This window comes from Lactuca saligna, chromosome 3 (assembly GCF_052625555.1).
Source record: "Lactuca saligna cultivar CGN05327 chromosome 3, ASM5262555v1, whole genome shotgun sequence".
Taxonomy (NCBI): domain Eukaryota; kingdom Viridiplantae; phylum Streptophyta; class Magnoliopsida; order Asterales; family Asteraceae; genus Lactuca; species Lactuca saligna.
Window position 1 is genome coordinate 90,606,360 of NC_136419.1, and position 19,179 is coordinate 90,625,538.

General features: G+C 35.0%; 1 protein-coding gene across 1 annotated transcript; it reads right to left on the reverse strand.

Moving 5' to 3' along the window:
- Nucleotides 1-11,349: 11,349 nt before the first annotated feature.
- On the reverse strand, nucleotides 11,350-15,475 carry LOC145035774 (uncharacterized). Its single transcript, XM_078984281.1, has 7 exons — nucleotides 14,710-15,475; nucleotides 14,495-14,607; nucleotides 14,144-14,290; nucleotides 13,036-13,354; nucleotides 12,122-12,501; nucleotides 11,846-12,031; nucleotides 11,350-11,475 (listed from the first exon to the last, which is right to left on the reverse strand). Exons 1-7 carry the CDS (start codon nucleotides 15,473-15,475, stop codon nucleotides 11,350-11,352), a joined length of 2,037 nt encoding a protein of 678 aa, XP_078840407.1.
- Nucleotides 15,476-19,179: the final 3,704 nt, after the last annotated feature.

Sequence of the window (19,179 nt, forward strand, 5' to 3'; positions counted from 1 at the left end):
TGTTTTTAGGAAGAGAAGTTATATCTCAAGTATGATTAAGATAAAGAGCTTCCATTTCTTCATTCATGACTTTGATCCAGTTGGGATCAGAGGAAGCCTCTTAAAAAATTTTAGGTTCAACAGTCATATTTAAATTAGATGCAAAACATCAAATATCATTATCAACAAAAGAATAGTTAACAGACCCTTCTATACCATATCTATGTTTACCCTCAATGATATAAGCAGAAAATTTAGCATGCATGCGAGACTCTCTTCTTGACCTAGATGACCCAACAAATTGTTCAAGTGAAGGCAAGTTAAGAGAATGACTACTTTCCTCAGAACTAAAAAAGAGATGTGGAACTGAACCATCAATGGGAGGCACAGTTGCCTCGCCACTCTGGTTGCTGACATCACTAGTACTGGTCTCATCCAGGTTGGTGGTTGCATCAACATCATCCCACTAGGTTTTAATACTTAAATCATCCAAATTAATAGAATCATTTTTATATTAATTAACATTAATATCATCATAGGAAAAAGGATGACAAGGACCACCATTGTTAAGGGACAATTCGATAGATGTTGACCTTAATTTATAAGGAAAGACAATTTCATAAAATTTTACATACCTGGAAATAAAAGATGAATTAGTGTCAACATTAAAAAGTGTGTATGCCTTTTTATCAGCAGAATATCTAAGTAAAACACATTTATCAGCACGTTCAGAGAATTTATCACTAACATTAAGTCTAACAGCAAAATAAAGGTAGCCAAAAACTCTTAGATGTTCAAAAGAAGGAATTCATTTAAAAACAAGTTCATAAGATGACTTTCCATTTAAAACAAAATTAGGCATACGATTTATCAAAAAAAAAAAAACAGAGGTAAGAACAGCATCTCCCCAAAATTTAATAGGATTCCCAGATTATAAAAGCAAAGACCTAGCAACATTCAGAATGTGTCTATGCTTTCTCTCAACAACTCAATTTTGTTGTGGATTATAAGCACATGAAGTCTGATGTAATATACCACTATCAGTACAAAAAGACTTCATATGAATATTAACAAATTCAGTACCATTATCTGAACGAATAATTTTTATTTTTGAATCAAAATGATTAAACGAAATTTTTGAGAAAGAAACAAAACATTCAAAAACTTCTTCTTTAGATCTTATGAGAAAAACCCAAGTAGCTATTGTGTAGTCATCCACTATAGTAAAAAAAAAAAAACTTAAAGCCTTCACGAGTAACATCTCTATAGGGTCCCCAAAGGTCTAAATGAATTAAGTCACTAAGATAAATAGTGTTATGTTGACTAATAAGAAAAGACTCTCTAGATAGCTTAGCCTTATGACAAACATCACAATGAGGCAAAGATTCATTACATAGGTTTAGTTTCTCCTTTAAGGAACCTAAAATTTGAACAGCAGGATAACCAAGATGACTATGTCATGTAGGTTTAGAAACATAACATTTAGGACCACTTATATTAGAGGAAATACCTGAGGGTAAATAATCAAGGTAATATAAATCCCCAGACTCTCTACCATTCTCCACCATCTCCTTTGATAGTGAATCTTGAATTATATAGTTGTGCCTAGAAAAAACAACTTCATAATTACTATCTTTACAGAGCTTATGAACAAATAGAAGGCTAACATTAGAATCAAGAACAACAAATACATGAAATAAGGTAAGATTAGATGACAACTTAAGATTTCCCATTTTATTAATCTTAGCAGAGGATCCATTTGGATGTGTCACAAGAAGGTTGAGTTTAGATATGTGACAACCCGAAATTTCCAATTGTTTTGTCTCCGCAATTAAGCAAATCCAAAAATTAGCCAAATTTATTTCAAAATATTTTTAGCTGGATTTAAGCCCGTTGGAATATTTTAAATAATATTCGTCAAGCAAACCAAAAATAAGGAGGTATAATTTAAAAATTGTCGTGTTTAACGGAAGTCGCGAAAAACCCCGTTTGCGGTTAGTGTTGGGTGGACCCCCAACCAGATCGGAAACTCAATCCTATATAAGGGTTGAGTGGGTTTCATCCCAACCTTTTCACACTTTAGGAACCGCCTCTCTACTTTCTCTCTCTACAAATCGGGTTTTGATCAAGAATTGCCACTTTCGAGCTTCACAATGGTAAGTAAGCCTTCCTAGCTTGTTTTTTAGCTTATCATACTTGCAAATTCGTGGTTTAATCATCAAAAAACCCCAAGAACAAGATTTTACGGTTTGGGAACATCCAAAAACCGTAAACACCTTAGAAGGGGGTTTTGATGCCCCAAAACCCTTTCAATGCTTAGCTAATGGCCTAGGGACTTGCATGAATGATCTAAGAACCCCAAAACATGAATTGAAGGGGGGTAAACAAGAGTTTATGGTTTGGGGATCTCCCAAAACCATAAACACCTCCAAAGGGTGTTTAAGTGCCCTTAACACCTTGTATGGCTTATATTTGGGTCTAGAACTTTGCATGCTTAACCTACAACCACCAAAGCACATGAAAAATGGACAAACATGAGTTTACGACCGTAAACACATGTGTTTACGACCGTAAACACATGTGTTTACGACCGTAAACTCCCCAAGGAGTGGTTCAGAAACCGTAAACTCCCTAAAGTGTCCATTTTGAGCCCTAATCAATTCCATAGCCCTTGAATCAACCCTAGAACCGTTCCTTGTGAAGCATGAAGCCTTAAAGCACACAAATACACCCCACCCATGATTTTTCGGCCGTAAACTCATGGGGGATATGGTTCCAAAATCGTAAACACCCTTACGTATTACCATTTGAGGAGTAAACTCCAATGTGAGACTATACTTTCCTTAGATGCAACCCTTAACACTCCTAGCACTTGAAACAAGGTGTTTTCATGCCTTAGAGGGTATTTACTTGTGTAATTAGTTATTTAATGACTAATTGGATACTTAAATGTATCATTACTTTCTAAATAGGATCCAAGTGTGTGTTCAAGACATCAATTGACACATAGCATCCTATATCGTCCGACCATCCGAGTCACCCACGACAGGTGAGTTCATACCTCTTAATTAACCTTTTAAACGTTTTTAAATGCTTTTATTGGGGGGGGGGGGGGGAGAATACAAGTTGAAGCATGCTAGTTATCATATCAATCATATGTGATTAATAACCCGCATGCAAAAGGAATTATTACACTTTCATCTGTTTTACCAAGTATAATACTACAGATGGTTTACCAAAACGTCTTTACTTGGTTAGATATTCTCTCAAACTGTCTTTCGTACTGTATGTTTTCCTTCAAAACCTGTTACAGTAGTGTTTTAAACAAAGATTTTCTTCACTTAAACTATTATATCAAATCATCTTCCAAAGCTTGTTTATTAAAGGGACATAAAGTTGTAATTTCTTATTAAAGGTTTACCAAAGGTTTTCGAAGCTTGTTTTATAAACTAACATCAAGTCATAAATTCTTATTTATAAAGTTTTCCAAAGGTTTTACCAAAGTTTCTTTCATGCTTTTATATTGTTAAATGCATGCCTATATATGTATAGTTATATAAGTAATGTTTGAAGGACTTAGGAAGGCTAACTTTGCTTAAATTCCTTTTCCTTGTTTGGATGTAGTTTAGAGTATCAATTATCCATCCGAAGGTCGTCTAAACATTGGTTATATATTATGTATACGTATGTAGTCATAAAAGCTCTCTCAGCCAGTTCATTTCCTTTGGGTAGCAAAGGCATCCTTCCCTTCATTATCCCTGCCAAGGACCGCCGAGGACTACCTAGCCCGAGTTTGACCGATATTGACCAATTTCCGCCTAGCACCCCTAATCGTAATCAGTTGCAGACCGCCTAGCGCCTAGGCGGCCGCCTAGACCGATTTTTATAACACTGATATATATATATATATATATATATATATATATATATATATATATATATCTTAATTACCTTATAAAGCATTTTTGGTCAAACGCTGAATTTTAAGTCGTACAAGCATACAATGCATTTGTACAATCAATTTATGCATTACAAAAAGAGTAGAGTATATATGGTCAACAGTTGAAAATGTCAAATCTCTTATTCCCTATTCTTAGGCTATTTTGACCCGGTTCATTCCTTATCTCCGTATTTCCCCAAATCTCGCAATTTCTGTTCACAAATCTTGGATTATATCGCTGACGTTTCCATTTCTAGGGTTTAATTCATCTTTCAACATTCAACCACCATTGTCGCACCCGTCGCTTGGCGCGGGTAAACAGCTAGTGTGTGTGTATATATATATATATACACACACACACACACACTCACACACTTAATTTAGTTATAATTAATCTATTTATAAATTGATAACATTATCTTTAAATTAATTTTATTATTATTAAAAACTAATTAACTTGTAACGTAACAATATTACCATTTTTCGCAGTTGAATAATATTATCATTCTCGACATATTACTTTATGAATTCTTACAAAATATCGACACCAACAATGACATTTGCTTTCTATAATCTTACATGTAACTAAAGAATTAAAGAAGAACAAAATTGTTTGTAGGAGAATAATCATGAGTCTCATAAGTCGACTGTAGGAGATGAAATATATTTTTTAACAATTAATGATGAACGTGCAATCATCGGGTTTTGCTAATCGAGTATGCACAATTTGAAACGACAAAGAATTAGGTCAAAATATAAACATATCATGAATAAGAATATCGATTGCGGGAAAGATTACAATAGGTAATTATATTAATTTAATTATAACAATTAATTTAAATTAATTATATTAATTTAATTCATGTGCCATATTGCTAATGTAATTATATATATATATATATATATATATATATATATATATATATATATATATATATATATTCTATTCGTATCAAATATGGGTTGCATATCATACAAATGTTATACATGTATTATACATGCTTAAACATGTAAATTTATAAATGATCTGTGTAAAACGCGAAACAAAAATATTATATGTGTCAATAGTGGCAAATGATTTTGTTTGTTAATAAAAGTATTTTATTCTTGGACTCAATTTTTCTGTGATTTAAACAAAAGATAACACAATGGTCGGAAGACTCTAGATATTGTGATATAAATATGTAATTATAAAAAAATAACAAAAATTATACTATTATTAGCATATAACCTTTAAATAAAAAATTGTATTTCCAAAAATTTGCAACTATAAATGAAACATTAGTGGAATGTGTGAGTATGGATGTGTGTAGGTGGGAGTAGGTGAAAGGATCGTTATAAGTATAGGTGGGGGTGGGTCGGATGGATATATAAGGTGTTGGTAGGGGTAGGATTGTAGGGTGTGTGGTGGGGGTCTGCTGGGTGGATATTAGGATTTGAGATAGGGTATGGTTGGGGAAGGGTGCTGGTGGGGGTAGGGTAGGTGGATGTGGGGATCGGATAGGTTAGGCGGGGTAGGGTTTTGGTGAGGGTTTATAGGTTGGGGTGAGGTGCAGGGTGGATGGTTGTAGTGGTAAATCCATAAGGTGTGTGGGGGTAGGGATGACACTTAACATTTAGGGGTGGGTGTTGGATGTATGGGTGCAGATGTAGGTTGGTGTGCCTAGGTGGGGATAATTATATGACTTAATTCCATTACCCTTAAACCCTAGCCCATACGACTTAATGTCATTACCATTAAACCCTAACCCATATGACTTAATGACATAACCCTTATACCATAACCCATGTGATGAGTTTTGGAATCGAGTTTGAATGTAATTCTAGAACTAATTGAGTAAAGAATTGAAACGATGAACACGAGAGTAAATATAATCTTTGATCAGCTCATATTATGTTTTTCAGTTTACAAAATACAATGAATAAACTGTAAAACTGTGTGTAAAGTTATTCCTAGATCACTAGAACATACCCCTATTTATAGGAGAATAAAAGCATAACAAAATACTAAGGACTAAACGTTAAGCTTTCACATTATAATGCCTTAGTAAAATAACTATATATACGGAGACCCATACATACGAAGACAATAAGATACTTCGTAACAAACAAACTGACTCTTCGACTTATTACAACATTTTAGCCCTAACAATCTCCCCCTTTGGAATCAAGGTCGAAGTCATCAAGTAGTCAGTGCTTGAACGGCATACATCAGCACTCTTCGGATCTCCGTATACCAAGAGATAACCTTCTTTATCTCTTTCTTTTCTCCTTCAGAGTTTTTCTTGCAGTGGTTCATACGAACAATTAAGTTCGTATATTGAGAATTGTTGTATCTCTCTACTTCACAGGTTTGGAACAAAAATCGTTTAGCTCTTCCAGCTTTATCCTTCCCAGCAAAAACTATCCCCAATGGTTTTAAGCAAACTTCACCATCTTCATACTTGTTCAGCTCATTTTTCTTCTTTGTTGGTGCCATTGGTGCAGTTATGTCAATTCCTTTCACTATTGCAAGTTCCACATCTGTTTGATCCAAGCACTCGAAGTAATTTTCCAAGTATATTTTTATGTTCTTGCACCCAAGGCTAAAAACATTAGGCTCAGTATCTTTCAGAAATGAAAATAATTTGTCTTTAAGCATCAGGGCGACATTGATGAGATCATAAGTATTCATCAAAGGAAAATATGCCACCATAAATTCTTGAATTTTTCCACTTGCCCTTGCAACAATGTATTTAACATTTTCAAACTTCCCTTCGAAAATGACATCTCTTTTGATAGATATCACTTTTCTTATCTTCTCCAAAAACCAAACTTCTTCCTGAGCCTTTGCCAACACAGCATGAAACCTTATTTTCATCTTCTTTCCCTCTTCTGTTTCCATTGTCTTTGACTCAACTTTAAACTGTGGCATGACAAACATCATCTCATTGATTGGGAAATCAAGTTGAGAAAAATCAGTGTTTGTCACCACGTAGCTTTTCTTTGGGATCTTTTCAAACGAATACATATGATCAAACATCACCCTGGATTCAATGGTTTCGTAATTATACACTTTTAATGGATCACCCTTATCAACATTTGAACCTTCCAGAGCCCTTTGTCTCATTATGCTCTGTACATGTCTCATTTTTTCTACTTCAGCCGCCACTTCTGCTTTCTTCTCTTCTTTGGACTTTTCAATCAGTATCTCTTTACCCTTGTCCCTTATTTTTGATAGATCAACTTTTTCGAAAGAAGATCCACCTGTTTGCTTTCCAATAACAACTCCCTTTGAAATTGGTTTAGGAATTGGAACTCTTGTGATCACAGTTGAAGTAACTGGACCAGTAGAAACAACAGTTGCCTTTGCCACCACCTTCAAATGGTATATCTTTCCAACTACCTTCACATCTTCTGTAGTTGTCTTCATCCCTTCGCAAGTTTTTACTTGTTCCCCAGCCTTTATTTGTTCTATCTTTTCTCCCCCTTGCACCCCTGTTAAAGCAGGTGGGGCATCTGAGATTGTTGGTAAAAGCTTGGAAATGCAAAGCAGGGAAATCAGATTCTTGTGTAAAATGGCTTCGAAATGGGAAAACTTCTGTGAAAGAAATTCTTGGGAAATTATCGGAGAGACAGACTTCGAAGATAAGGCTTTTAATTGTTTCAACAAACCGACCAACTCTCCAAAGTTTTGTTCTTCGTTGGGAGAAAGAGTTGTCAGCGTTGGATTCATTTGTTCGAAGAGTTTGACACATCTAGTGACAGCATCACAGATGATATCAATTTTCTGATTAGCCGAAGCATAATCCTGTTGTATGATTTGAACTTCCTTTTGCATTTCTTCACGAAGTTCTCTGATTTGTAGATTCACATCCTCCCTTACCTTTTTAACTTCTTGTACGAAGAGAACATTATGCTCCTTTGTAACCATCTTCAAATCTTTCACTTCTCGTACAAAATCAGCATTCTGAGAATTAATTCGATTCTCAGTAGAAGCATGATGTTGATCAACTTTTTCAAGAACTCTACTTTCTGAATCTCGAATTAATCTAGAAGCCTTCGAAATTACGCGCCCTTCCATCAATTTCATCAATGAATCAACCTCCAAACTCGTCACCCCAACACTACCCACATCTGCTTGTGATTGCAAGATTGAATTTAATTTTGAATTCAAAATCTTGAACTGCTTCATCGTCATCAGCATGTGGTCTGGAAAATCTTCTTCGGAAGTATCAAAGTGAAGAGCTTCGAACGTTCCTCCAAAGCCTTCTTTGTCAGTTCCAACATCAGTAGCCATGGTTTCATCAACAGGGGACGATGGGTTCGGTGGATCAGTAGATTGAGTAGAAAAAATTGTAGTAAACGGTTGATCCATGATAGATTGAAAAGTTGGAGAATCAGTAGTTGATGTAACCTGGGGGTAGAGAGATAACAAGACCTTGTTCAACGGGTCTCGAATCAGCAGGCTTTGAAATAGTAACAGGTGGACTAATCTTTACTACTTCTTGAATATGGACTTCAGGTGTTTCAGGAACTTTCTCTTCTTCCTCAGTCATTTGGTTCTTCTTAATAAACTTGAAAAGATCCTCAGCCCTTCGATTTTTCGACGATGGAGAAACAGGGGCTGGAATTTCACGAACCATCACACCCTGATGTGTGATTTGAGTTTTCTAGAACAATCTGAGACGAAGATTTTCGCTTAAATTTGAGTCGGCGAAAACCCCCTATCTTTGATGGAATTATCTCTTTCTCCTGAGAAGCTTCGACTGTTGGTGTAGCAGCAACAATCGTCGAAATGGGAGAAATAATCTGTTGAGAACTTTCTTCGACTGAAGCTGGTTTGACTATAGGAGATTTCTTCTTCTTCTCAACCTTCACTTTCTTTTCCGAAGATCCAACATCTGTCTTCTTCGACTTCTTTGATTTCTTCGCTTCCGCATCAAATAAAACACCACTAACAACGGTTGTGTCAATTGACTGAAGATATGACACCAACACGTTATTTGTTGGATCCACCTTTTTGAGCATCGCATCTGGAATACGAGCAACAGATGTAAAAATGGCAGGATCATCAACAACCTCCTTCGGACTGCCATACATGTGGAAAACAACTTTTTCTTCATCTTCAGGAACTGCAATCCTCTCCTTGGCATAAACATACTGAAGAATAAGACTCCAATATCTGGCACATCAAATCCCCTGCCTGACATTGGTCTTCGATATACTTTTCAAGAACTCTGTCCATAACTATTCGGAGTAATCAACTTGTAAATCATAATAAAGCCCAGCCACCATTGCATAGACTTCCATTCTCACTTTATCTAGACCCACTGTTCTTCCGGTAAGACAGCGAAGAAAAAATCCAAATAAAAAATTCCATATCGTAGGTAAACCTGATTTCTTAAAATCACTGATACACGTCAATGGAGGTTGATGACCCATTTCATTGAACATGAACACAATTTGTGAAGAAGTGACTTCCACATACGGACCTGTGTTCGAAATTCCCTAAATCTTGCAAAATAACCTCTTGGACACCCGAATACGTGTTTCATTCACCATTGTAAACTCCACACTCCCCGTCTTTTTGTTGTACGATGCTGTTGATCCGACTTTAGATAACCAGGACATCGGAACCGCAAACGAATTAAACATTGCTTTAGATAGAACAAAATTTTGTAAAGCAACCACCAACATCTTGAGTTCATCCGGATACTTGGATAAATCAGAATCGACTTGATAATTTGAACCCTGGATCTTCAATATCGGAACAGAAACAACTTCTTCAGTTGTTGGTAAGGATGGAATTGAATCTTGCCTTTGAGTCGCCATTGTTGGATGTGAAGAAGATGAATTTCAGAGAGAATTTGTAAGAAAGAGAATATTTGATCGCATAAAACGTTATGGACCCCTAAGTTCCCTTTTTATATGTAACCCTAGAATTTTGAATTTCAAGCGGGATGCATTAAATGCTTGCTGACATGGCACCTTGAAATACGGACCTCACTCATCAAAAAGTAACAAACGTAACTGTCAGCACACCTAAAACTCGTATCGTATTCCATACGTCACCAAAAGACAAGACTGTTTGGTTTGCCCCAAGAGAAGTGTAACAGTCGGAACCCTTCAGAATGAATAGAGGTAAGGCTCTTTCACTTTTGGCTTAAAAAGCGAAGTCATATGCCAGAGGTTCAAAATCATCAGTCTGAGTTGGTAATACTCAAAACCTCAAGGATTTCGTGTGTGCTGTGTTCCAAAAATTTAGATAAGAAACAAATGTAAAAAAATTTGGAAAGTGGTAATGTCAAAATTTTGATTTGACACAAAAGCAGTTAAATCCCGGGCAAAGATTTCTTCGAAAATTATCAAGAGAGATAAGCAACATCTTGCTTGGTTTCCCGTGAATTACAATCGACAACTTGTAGAGCAGTTTCGAAGGGTTTCTTTTATAAGGCTAACGGGTGGCTTCGAAAATTTCGTGACATATCAGCCTTAACATAAGGTGATAAATTGTAACCGAAATTATTTGTATGACCAGTGTAGTCAGTGACAAATTGGTATGGAATGATATACAACGTAACAAGGATTTTCGAAATATACTCACATGGAAATCATATTCATGGAAAAAATATTATGCTGGATCTTGTTGGGAACAAACATCGTTGGTTTTGAATGTTTGATCAAGACCACTCAATAAAAATGAATACAATTTGGAGTATAAAAGGTACTGAAACAAATGTTTCGTAAGTTCTGGAACAATGTTCCCCATCAATTCCTTGATTTGTTGGATTTTAGGGTTTCACTTTCATCACGGACTCATGATTTCAGATCATAAACACAGAGTTTTTGTATGTCTAGATTTCAATTAGTTTGATCAAAATCTCTGGGACATACGTCATTGTGTGTGAATTGTGTAAAGAAATTTAGGATGAAAAAGATTGGTTTATAGATCGAATGTACCTTTGTTATATGTGGACAAAACAGAAAACTCTTAACTCATATGAGAAGAGTAAGGTAGCTCTGTTGACTAATGCGAATACAAGCCTTGTTGGTAAGAAATTTTCATGAGATAATTTCATCAAGGCTTTCCTCTCACACATTGAGTCATACGAGGCTTGAGTCAACATGCAGAATCATGCTTCTAGGGACATACTAACTATTCCAAAGTTTATTGAAATCATACCTTAGTTGAAATGTGTGTGAATGTGAAGAGTTTGAATGCGAAACCATGCAAAGATTTTATTTAGAACAATGACCTCTGAACAAGAATATCTTCAAAGAACAAAACAAATGAATACGAAGCATTCAAAAAGTTGACTCTGAACAGTATTCTCTGAACACAGACTTCATCAAGGAACAAAACATACGAATGCGAAGCATTCGAAGCGTTGACCATGAACAGTAGCCTCTGAATGCTAAACAACTTTCGCTTTTGTTATTATGAGACATCACTCTTCGCTTTTGTCATATGAAATTGAATTTCCATCAAGCATTCCCAATCCTTCTAGAATGCGAAGAAATGATTTATCATCCAACGCCTTTGTGAAAATATCTGCGAGCTCTTCGTTGTTTTCCTACTTCGCAAGCTGCACACAAACTATCATTATCATATCTAAGAATGGGTAAACCTCTTACCAAATCTTGTACGACAAGTTTGTTGATGTTTCGAAAATTGAGATGTGATAGCCTCCTGTGGCATAACCAGCTTGTATCAGCAGCAGCCTTTGAAAGTAGACACACAGCCGGTTTGCCTACAATTGGAATAATGTCCAATGTAAACATATCACCTTTCCGTTTGGACTTGAGTAAGACTGCGTTTGTCTCAACATTTGAAATGACACTCCCTTCTTCATTAAAAAGAACTTGATTGCCAGTACCCACAACAAGTTGTGAAACACTTATCAAGTTATGTTGTAAGCCTTCTACATATGCAACTCGATTTACAGTGAATTTCCCATTAGTTATCTTTCCATAACCCTTGACTTTGCATTTATGGTTATTTCCAAACTTAACCACTCCACCATTCTCTAAGCTTTGAAAATCACGCAAGTTTTCCTTCTTCCAAGTCATGTGACGTGAGCAACCGCTATCAATATACCATTTGTCATCATATTTCTCGTCACGAAGTACCTGCGATTATTGAAAGAATTTAGGTACCCAAGACTTGTTGGGTCCATTTATATTAGGTGTCTTTTTCAATTGTAAAGTATGACCACTAACCCAATCACAAACTCTAGTTTTGAGACTGTCAACAAATTTCACATTTTCATTCAAAGGGTCATAGATATGAGTTTTTATTGTTTTCAAATTTTCACTGACTGTACTCTTCCCATTTTGAGTTTGTGATATGACAATGTTCGTTTTGGTGACTGGCTTCCAAACTTTAACTGAAATACTTGATTCCTTGGAGGATAAACTTCCATTCATTGAAGAATTTACATACTTTTCGTATGCCTCATGTATCTGTTCTTTCGAAAACTTACTTGATTGATATATTTTTCCTTTTCCTTCCAACCAATGATCAATATGTCTTTTAGTTGTTATCCCCTTTGCATTTGAGGCTTTGTCAGCTTGTTTCTTTGGAAGATTATAACATTTTGCTGAAATTGGAACATAATCCACTTTTGGTTTTAATAGATATGACTCATGATAAGACGTATTTATTTGTGATTTACAAATTTGTTTTTCAACCTTTTTCTAAAAACTTTTTCTTGGAAGTGTTTTTTTTGTTTGATTATTTAAAAACAAAACATTTTTCTTTTCAAAAACTTGAGTCTTTGATTTTGCTCTAAAAACTTTTTCTCTTTTTGAAAAATTTATTGATTTCTTATTTAATGACTCAATGGTTTGCCAAAAAATTGTTGTTCTTGCTTTCCTTTTAGAAATGTTATTTTCTTTTGAAAATTTTTCAACTTGATCCTTAAACTCCTTTGAATTCAATTTTATTGCTTTGTTAAGCTCTTTAAACACTGGTTTAACATCTTCGTTCTTTGGTAACTCTTTTTCAGTTGTTTTAGCTATCTTCTTTGCAAGTACTGACTTTTCAATCCATATTCTTTTTGGTTTTTGATGTTGAAATGTATATGAATTCTTTGTTAGATTGTTTTCAACTGTGCTTTGATTTGAAAAGAAACCTTCATCAGAAGTTTTCTTATTGTCCTCCTCTACCAACTTTTTGAATTCAGGCTTTATATTTTCAACATTGCCTGTTGTTACGAAGACTTGATTTGGGAACACAGTATCATCAGTGCATTTGAAGATTGGATAAACCATAGTATTTGATTCAAGATAATGAGCACCTTTTTCACTAAGAATTTTCTCAAACTTTTGTGAATCCATATAAACCTGATCAACAACCACTTGAGGAATCTCAGCTTCTTTCAAACTTTCATGTGTCTTCGAATTTTTGTTTTCTTCCTCATTATCACTATCATCTGTTTGACTATCATGTATCTCCACAAAATCCATATCACAAACTTTCGAAGTTAAGAGTTGATCAGTGTCAATTTTTACCAATAATTCTTCACAATTTTATTTCCCTTTAAAAGAAGTTGCAACATTTATTATAGACAATTGAGAACAATCTACATCCTCTAAATCACTAATTTCACTAATATTATCAGAATTATCTTCAATATCAGCAAAATTAGATTGAGAATTAGATGTAGAATTCTCAGTCTTTTTCAAAATTCGAATTTGGTCTGATTTAGTTAAAGTCTCATTCACAATTTTTACTAAATCATCAGCATCAAGATAATCTTCAACTTTTGCAATTCCATATCTATACCTATCCTTTGGAACTTTGTTAAAATCAAATATTTCTTTTTCACAATCATATGAAATACTATCTACCTTAGCTCTGTCATAAGCTAAAAATGGGAGCAACTTTATATGTTGTTCCTTACTAATCTCGCTAGAATGATGCAATTCAGTTAATTTTCCATAAAGTCTTTTTGCAGAATTACAAAAAATATTACGTATTGCTAACAACAAATTTATTTCTTTAGCTAAACTCTCCCTATCTGACATAATATTTGTAACTTGCAATTCTAGATAATCAATCCTAGTGACTTTTGAATCTAACTTCTTTCTTGTCTCTAGTAATTGATCATTTAACTTTTTCGCTTCATTGCTAGCAGACACGACAAGAGAATCAAAGTAAGTAACAGTTTCATCAAAAGATTCTAATTCAGAATTATATGCAGAAACTGGAATATTAAAAGATTCAAGAATGTTACGTACCTTTGTTGTCATAGGCGACCTGTCAGTAGACTTCGATACGAAGCACTGCCTACGCACTTCGTAAGTCTGCTCTTCATCTGAATCCTCTTCAACCTTTGCAAACATAGCTCCATGTGATGGATTCTTCACCTCTTCATCAATCAGAGCCTGAAGACCAGATTTGATATGTACCATCTGATTCATTTTCTCCATGAGCCACCAGAGACAGATTCTTTGCTTTTGACTTCACTTCCTCCAACTTCTCAGTATAATATGCTTCATCCTTTGTTCTATTTTTCTTTTCTTCCTTCTTTCTTAACAAACAATCTATTGCCAAGTGATTAGCACCATAGCAATAGTGTCAATTAATACAATGTCTCCCTTTAACTTCTTTTCCATTTTCTCCTCTTCGCTCTTCGAAACCTTCTTTTCTTCCTTCACCTTTTCATCCATTCTATTTTTGTTCTCATAATTTCCCTTAGAATCTGATGACTTGTTCTTTGTAATAAAAGGTTTCTTAAAAAATTTCTTTACTCTATTGTTTGAGTAAAATGCAACAGCCTCATCATCAGAATTCATCAGAAAACCTTCTTCTTCATCAGACTTTGATTTTTCACTTTCTTTTTCTGGAACCTTCGAAATTAGTGCCAATGGACCACCAAGACTTGCCATAGCTTCCTCTGCTATTTCATTAACCTCATTTTCATGAGATTTCAATTGATTGTACAAGTCATTTAAAGTCGAAGTGTCAAAACTCTGCTGATTTTTCACCATCATACTTACACTTCTCCATTCCTTTCGAAGTCCCATTACAAATATCAAGTTGAACTCCATTGAAGATCTTGTGATTACATAACGATTACAACGGTAGATTAGCTCGTTGAACCGATCATAGTAAACTTCAATGGATTCAGACTCCTTCTGTTTGAAATCCTTGAGTTCCACCAAACATTGTTTCACCGAAGTGATCTTCGTCTTTTCAGTGCCTTGAAATTTGTCTTTGAGATTATTCCAGATTTCTTTTGCTATCATGCAAGTCCTGACATAATTGTACACAATAGGAGGCAAAGCACCTCTTAATTCCCTCATGCATTTCTTCTCCAGCTGTTTCAAACGATTTGATTGATTATCAACCTCCAAACTGCTTGAAGATGCTCCGATTGGTTGAACTCTTGCAGGTGGATTGATTTCTCCTGAAATACAATTCCATAGTTCTTCATCCAATCCGTTCAAGTAGTCTTGCATACGATCTGCCCACTGATCGTAATATTCTGGAATTAGCATCGGAATCTTTGTGGACGATCCAAGAAAATGAGAAAATGATGTCATGGAGTTAAGATTGAATGACGCCATTGTTGTACGAAACAAAAGCTCAAGAATTTTATGAAGACTTGGAGAATTTGAAATCAAAATTTATTTTTCAGATTAGAATCACACTACTAACAAACAATACAGAAAAAAATTTCGCAGAATCAAATCCTAGACCTAGATCAAGAAGTATTTTCCACACAAAAAGAACGGAAACTTTTTGAATCAAACAGTAGACTCAAAAACCTTTTTGAACGTATGAAAAACAGATCACAGAAAGGATTCCTGCTTTGATACCAATTGATGAGTTTTGGAATCGAGTTTGAATGTAATTCTAGAAGTAATTGAGTAAAGAATTGAAACGATGAACACGAGAGTAAATATAATCTTTGATCAGCTCATATTATGCTTTTCAGTTTACAGAATACAATGAATAAACAGTAAAATTGTGTGTAAAGTTATTCCTAGATCACTAGAACATACCCTTATTTATAGGAGAATAAAAGCATAACAAAATACTAAGGACTAAACGTTAAGCCTTCACATTATAACGCCTTAGTAAAATAACTATATATACGAAGACACATACATACGAAGACAATAAGATACTTCGTAAGAAACAAATTGACTCTTCGACTTATTACAACATTTTAGCCCTAACACCATGTAACTTACCCTTAAACCGTAACGCATGTGACTTAATCCCTTAACCCTTAAACCTTAACCCGTATGACTTAATGTCATAACCCTTATACTGTAACCCATGTAACTTACCCTTAAACCCTAACCCATATGAATTAATGCCTTAACCCTTAAACCATAGCCCACATGACTTAATGTCATAACCCTTAAACCATGACCCATGTGACTTACCCTAAAACCCTAACCCATATGAATTAATGCCATAACCCTTAAACCCTTGCCTACATGAGTTAATGACATTACGCCTAAACCCTAACTTATGTGACTTACCCTTAAATCCTAACCCATGCGACTTGATGACATTACCCTTAAACCCTAGCCATATGACTTAATGTCATAACCCTTAAACCCTAACCTATGTGACTTACCCTTAAACCCTAACCCATGCGACTTAATACCTTAATCATTAAACCCTAGACCATATGACTTAATGTCACAACCCTTAAACCATAACCCATGTGACTTACCTTAAAACCCTAACCCATGTGACTTAATGCCATAACCCTTAAACCCTTTCCTATATGACTTAATGTCATCACCTCTAAACCCTAACTTATGTGAATTACCCTAAAACCTAACCCATATGACTTAATATCATAACCCTTAAACCATAACCCATGTGACTTACCCTAAAACCCTAACCCATGTGACTTAATTCCATAACCCTTAAACCCTTGACCATATGACTTAATGTCACTACCCCTAAGCCCTAACATGTATGACTTATCCTTAAACCCTAACCCATGTGACTTAATGACATTATCCTTAAACCTTATCCTATATGACTTAATGCCATAACCCATGTGACTTACCTTTAAAACCTAACCCGTGTAACTTAATTCCTTAGCCCTTAAACCCTAGCCCATATGACTTAACACCATAACCCAAGTGACTTACCCTAAAATCCTAACCCATGTGACTTAATGCCATAACCCTTAAATCCTTGCCCATATGACTTAATGTCATTATCCCTAAACCCTAAATGATGTGACTTACCCTTAAACCCTAACCCATGTAACTTAATTCCATTACCCTTAAACCTTAGCCTATATGACATAATGGCATAACCCTTAAACCATAACCCATGTGACTTAATTCCATAACCCTTAAACCCTAGCCCATATGACTTAATGCCATTACCCTTAAACACTAACCCATGTAACTTACCCTGAAACCTTGACCCATGTGACTTAATGTCATAACCCTAAATCCGTAGCCTATATGACATAATGTCATTAACCCTTAAACCAAAACTCATATGACTTACACTTAAACCCTAATCCACATAGCTTAATGCTTACGGCCTAAGGCTCATTCCTACAAGATTAACTCTACCTCCACACCACATACACTTTACCCTACACACCACCACTACCACCCTCGCCATATATATACACACAATAACACCTACATCATGTTAATACCAAGGTTCTAAATAATGTAAGGCGTGAGTTGGCGGCAATGCCAAGCCTCAAGCTTTTCCGGGCCTTAGCGAGTCACGACGTTTGTAAGACGTGAGTTAAGGCGGCAATTTTCTATATAATTAAAATTTTTATATGTATTTTCAACTATTATTCATTTTTATACACATATATGAGTTAATGCGGCATTTTGGTAAAGCTTGGTGGCAGGTGCAAGCCTTGGAGTCATGGCGCGCCATGGCGGAGCCATGACGAGTTTTTTAGAACCTTGGTTAATACCCTTACACCTACCTAACCATACCCACTCACACCCACAACCGCATGTATTAATCTCATGGCAGTTGGTTTAGGAAATATGGATTATAAGTTATGGCTTATGCCTTAATCCTTATGACTTACGCCTTAAGGCTTAAGGTTTAAGGATTATGACCCAAGTACTAAGCCCATACTAATATGTACCCCGCCCTACATCCACCTTACCTACAATATTATATATATATATATATATATATATATATATATATATATATATATATATATATATATATAATAAAATTAATTATACAAAATATAACTTAAAGTTTTTTTAATAAAAAGTTATAAACTTATATTACTGTATTAGCTTTCTATCCATTTTTATTTCCCTAAAAATTTAATTTCTATATGAATTCATTTTCCCGCTTTTAACATTTATCATTTAACATTTAGCCCTAGAAACCGATTAGAAATACACGGTCCTTATTTTTCTATATTATATTTAGGAACACGCCTCTCACGTCGTTCCTTGCTAATCGATGTACCCTGCTCATAGTTGTCGTCATGCTCATCACCATTTCCATCGTCGGCATCGCCCGACTACTATCGCCATCGCAGACTCCCATGAGTAATGCCTATTTTCGCCTCTTCATGTCGTCCTTCTGCTCATATGTTTCCTGCTTATCGTCGCCATTCTCATATCCATATAACTAATAAGTGGTTGTTTTTTTATAGAAGTTTTATTGATTCAAATTCTTATTTTGATATAACTAATAAATGATTGATTTACATGTTATGATTTCTGTTAGTGTTCTCACTCTCACCTTAAGTCGGCTCATAGCCCCACCGTTAGTTGAGCTCGATGGTAACTGGTAAATATTATAACCCAATTTAAGACCACATGAAACTGGTATTAATTTTCTATATATCCAAACATAATTGTATCTAGAGCATAGTTCTTTTCGGTAATACATGAGTGCATGAGGCTGTAAGGACATGATTGGATTTTATAAAATTATATGCATTGATTTTGACTGTGATACTACTTTGTCAATAAACATTTGAGCCATTACAATTTGAAAATCCACTAGGAGGGGTTGCAATACAGTAAAAATTACAATTAATTACTCTCTTGTTTTTAGCTTTCTCATATTGAATTTATCTGCATCCACACTATATCATCAGGTACTATGTTGAGTTTATAGCTTCACTATTTATTAGTTATTAAACTTCATGTTTACTATATATTACAATCTTCTGTACAGGATGCAACAAGTCTCTTTCCGGATAAAAAAATGATGAATTGGAAGAATTGATGGAGTCTGTGAGGAAACAAAATGACCAAAACGAAGACCTGAAGGAAATAATATA

Excerpts from the sequence above, each read along its gene's own strand:
- LOC145035774 (XM_078984281.1), bottom strand. The coding sequence starts at position 15,475 with ATGGCGTCATTCAATCTTAACTCCATGACATCATTTTCTCATTTTCTT. Across the intron at positions 12,032-12,121 it reads AAACTAGAGTTTGTGATTGG|GTACTTCGTGACGAGAAATA; the intron begins GTTAGTGGTCAT and ends CAATAATCGCAG. Across the intron at positions 11,476-11,845 it reads TAACTAATGGGAAATTCACT|GAAAACAACGAAGAGCTCGC; the intron begins GTAAATCGAGTT and ends CTTGCGAAGTAG.